Below are 3,502 nucleotides of genomic sequence, written 5' to 3'. Positions count from 1 at the left end.
AAAATGGATGATATTAATGTGTCACACCCTAGAATAGTTTAGTAGATCAAACACAAACATTCTCTCTACTCACCAATAGTATTATTTATTAAAAATACTTATATGGTTCAAAATATATTCCAATTAATGTTCATTCTTTATAAATATGATCTTCATAGCACCCCTTAATATAAACATTATAAATATTCACATTTCCAGAGTAGAAAATAAGGCTTGGAGTAGTTAGTAATTGCCTATGATCACACAGCCAAAGTCACATTTGGCAGGTGTTTGAGTTATGTCTTTGCACTGGCCTCTGTGCCTCCTCTCAGGCAAGCTTGTCTATGCTGCGTCCCTCAGTGACATACCTCGTTTTTAGTGACGAAGTGAGAAAAAGGTATTTTGGTGAGTATCTACTTCCACTAGAATTTACCATTATTAGAATAAGTATTACTTAATGGACTCTTGACTGTTCACTTCTCAATGTCTTCTGTTTACCTGGAATTGAACTAATCCTGTCTTATTTCCACTAGTCTGTGCTTAGCTTTACACTTTGAAAGAGAATATTTAGGAGCATTCTAGTGTGATCTGATGACTTCCATTGAAAGTACGGCTGAAATGATATTGTCTTCCCAGGTATTTATGAGTCTTTTCAAGGTCTTCATGCAATTATGAAGGATGATCCACATTACACATTTAAGTTGGCATGTTGCTAAATCTTGATTATATGTCTTTAGAACACTCCCAAGCTTTTATGGTGAAAATTATGATGTCCATTAGCTGTGCATTTTTCATTAAAAATATATCAAGTGATAAATAAATCTTAATATTTCTAGTCTGAAAATAAAAATGATGGTCAGGGAAACAGTTTTCCATGCTTAGACAGATTTGTAGATGTGGTTATCTGGGAATGAAACTCTTGATATTTACATGGCAGTGTCTCTGCCATTTCTAACATGTTGTATTCTCTGTAGTGAATACATCCATCATGTCACAGGAGAATCAGACCTTCAGCTCTGACTTCATCCTTCTGGGAATCTTTGGTCACAGCCCCACCCACACCTTCCTCTTCTCTCTGGTCTTGGGCATCTTCTCAGTGGCCTTCGTGGGAAACATGGCCATGGTCCTCCTCATCTGCCTGGACGCCCGGCTCCACACCCCCATGTACTTCCTCCTCAGCCAGCTGTCCCTCATGGACCTCATGCTCATCTGTACCATTGTGCCCAAGACAGCCTTCAACTACTTGTCTGGCAGCGAGTCCATATCTGTGACTGGTTGTGGGGCTCAGATATTCTTCTACGTGTCCCTGATTGGAGCTGAATGTTTCCTGTTGGCTGTCATGGCCTATGACCGTTATGTGGCTATATGCCACCCTTTACGATACTCAGGTCTCATGAGCCAGAAAATATGCTGTTTCATGGCTGCTTCTTCCTGGATTCTTGGTTCCACTGATGGTATAATTGAAGTTGCAGTGGTATTGTCCTTTTCATATTGTGCCTGGGAAATACCTAGTTTTTTCTGTGACGTCCCTGCCCTGCTCACTCTCTCATGCACTAGCACCTTGCTATTTGAAAGAACGATGTTTATCTGCTGTGTTGTCATGCTTCTGCTCCCTATAGCAGTCATCATAGCTTCCTATGCTCGTGTTATTCTGGCCATCATTCGCATGGGGTCTGCAGAGGGTCGCCGCAAAGCTTTCACCACCTGCTCCTCCCACCTTATGGTGGTAGGAATGTACTTTGGAGCTGGCATGTTCATATATATGAGGCCTGTTTCTGACCACTCCCCCACCCAGGACAAGATGGTGTCCGCCTTCTACACCATCCTCACTCCCATGCTGAACCCCCTCATTTATAGCCTTCGCAACAAGGAAGTGACCAGAGCATTCATGAAGGTTTTGGGGAAAGACAAGTATGCAGAATAACTTGCTTAAGTATCTTTATTATTTGCTTTTTTTGCCCCTACTTTTGTTACTCTTTCTTAAATTTATGTATTGTTTCATTTATTCAGTACCTAACATTTATCCATCGTTGTAGCAACAAAAAAAGATTTAGAAACTAAAATCTATTTGCATTCTTTTGTTCAAGTATTTCATATTTTTATTATGGTAAGTATAAGATATGGCTATAAGTAAAGATTGAAAAGCAAAATCCACTTCTTTTATATTTTTAAAAAATAATATGTTACAAATGAGAATTATTACATGTCAAATACCCCATTGATTGATTGTACTTATAAAACTAAATTTGTCTTTTAACATGTCATAGGCTTAATCCTGGCAAAGGAAAAGAATTTTTCTTAATCCAATATTATAACTTGAATTGATAATTTTTTAAATGTATGACCAAGATAATTTAATACAAAATTATAAATATGAATTTAAGATCATTGTGAAAATGAACTTAACATGGATGGAGGGGAGAGAAGCTCTAAGTTGAGCTTTAGCATATTGAGCTTTAGTTGGACTGGACAGTCTTCTCCTTTAAGATACTGGAAGATTGGGGAGTCTCCATTTATTTCCTTCCCCTAGAGACTTTGACCTTACAAATAGGAGATTAAAATGTGAATATGAATCTTTTAGTTCTGGATTCACCACACTTACACATTTTAATCTTTATGTGAGTAATGAACTGCAATTGCATGAAATCATGATTAATTTTTAATGGAGAAATTTTGGATTGTTAAGTCTACACACTTTATTATATCTCATGTATTACATACAACACCATAGATATTGTTGTGATGGTATTTACATAAAATTAAGTATGATCCTGGAGATTGTTATGTTTTTAAGAGAAAAAAATCTCTATCACCTAACATAAAAACAAACTGTTCTGTTAAACTCTGACACAACATTCTCATTGTACTAATTTTCTTCACTGTGTAGCAGCTTTAAATAGCGGCCATTTATTATGCCATGGTTTGTATGAGTCAGGAGTTCTGGCATGGCTAATCTTATTCTTTTTCTCAAGGTCTTACAGGGTAGTAAACCAGGTTTTGGCTAGGGCTGCCTGCCATTTCATCTGGGGCCCATGATCATCTTCCAAGCTCACATGGTTGTTAAAATAAGTTATTTCTATGCAATTAAATAACCTTGGTTGCTTGCTTGTTAAAGGTCAGCAGATGGAATTCTCTGGCCTCAGTAAAGCCCTAAGGCTTCTTATACAGATTTGCCAACTGTTGAGGCCAAGCCAATATAGAATCAGCCTCTTTAGATTGCTTAGAATCAATTGGTTTGGGACCTTTGTTACATCTGCACGATCATTTTTACCTTATAGGATAACACAATCACAAGAGTGACACCAAGAAATGTAGATCATGGGAGACAGTATAGATTGTTGCTACCGAACTCACACAGATTACTTAAAGACTCATATCCATGAAAGTCATAAAAATAAAATTACAATTTCTTATTCTGTCAGTAATGTGAGATAACATTGGTAGTGTCCTAATGATTGACTGAATTAAGAAAACTTTAGAAATTCTTTAATATATTAATACACCTATTTAATGAATCAACATA

General features: G+C 36.9%; 1 protein-coding gene across 1 annotated transcript; it reads left to right on the top strand.

The window, feature by feature from the left end:
* Positions 1-967: 967 nt before the first annotated feature.
* Positions 968-1,903, top strand: LOC102887793 (olfactory receptor 2M3). The gene has a single exon (XM_006923376.1). It carries the CDS (start codon positions 968-970, stop codon positions 1,901-1,903), a length of 936 nt encoding a protein of 311 aa, XP_006923438.1.
* The last annotated feature ends 1,599 nt before the right edge of the window (positions 1,904-3,502 follow it).

The sequence above is a fragment of the Pteropus alecto genome, unplaced genomic scaffold (assembly GCF_000325575.1).
Source record: "Pteropus alecto unplaced genomic scaffold, ASM32557v1 scaffold78, whole genome shotgun sequence".
In the NCBI taxonomy this organism is placed as follows: Eukaryota; Metazoa; Chordata; class Mammalia; order Chiroptera; family Pteropodidae; genus Pteropus; species Pteropus alecto.
The sequence above is the reverse complement of the archived record's forward strand: the minus strand, read 5'-3'. Positions and strand labels throughout refer to the sequence as shown.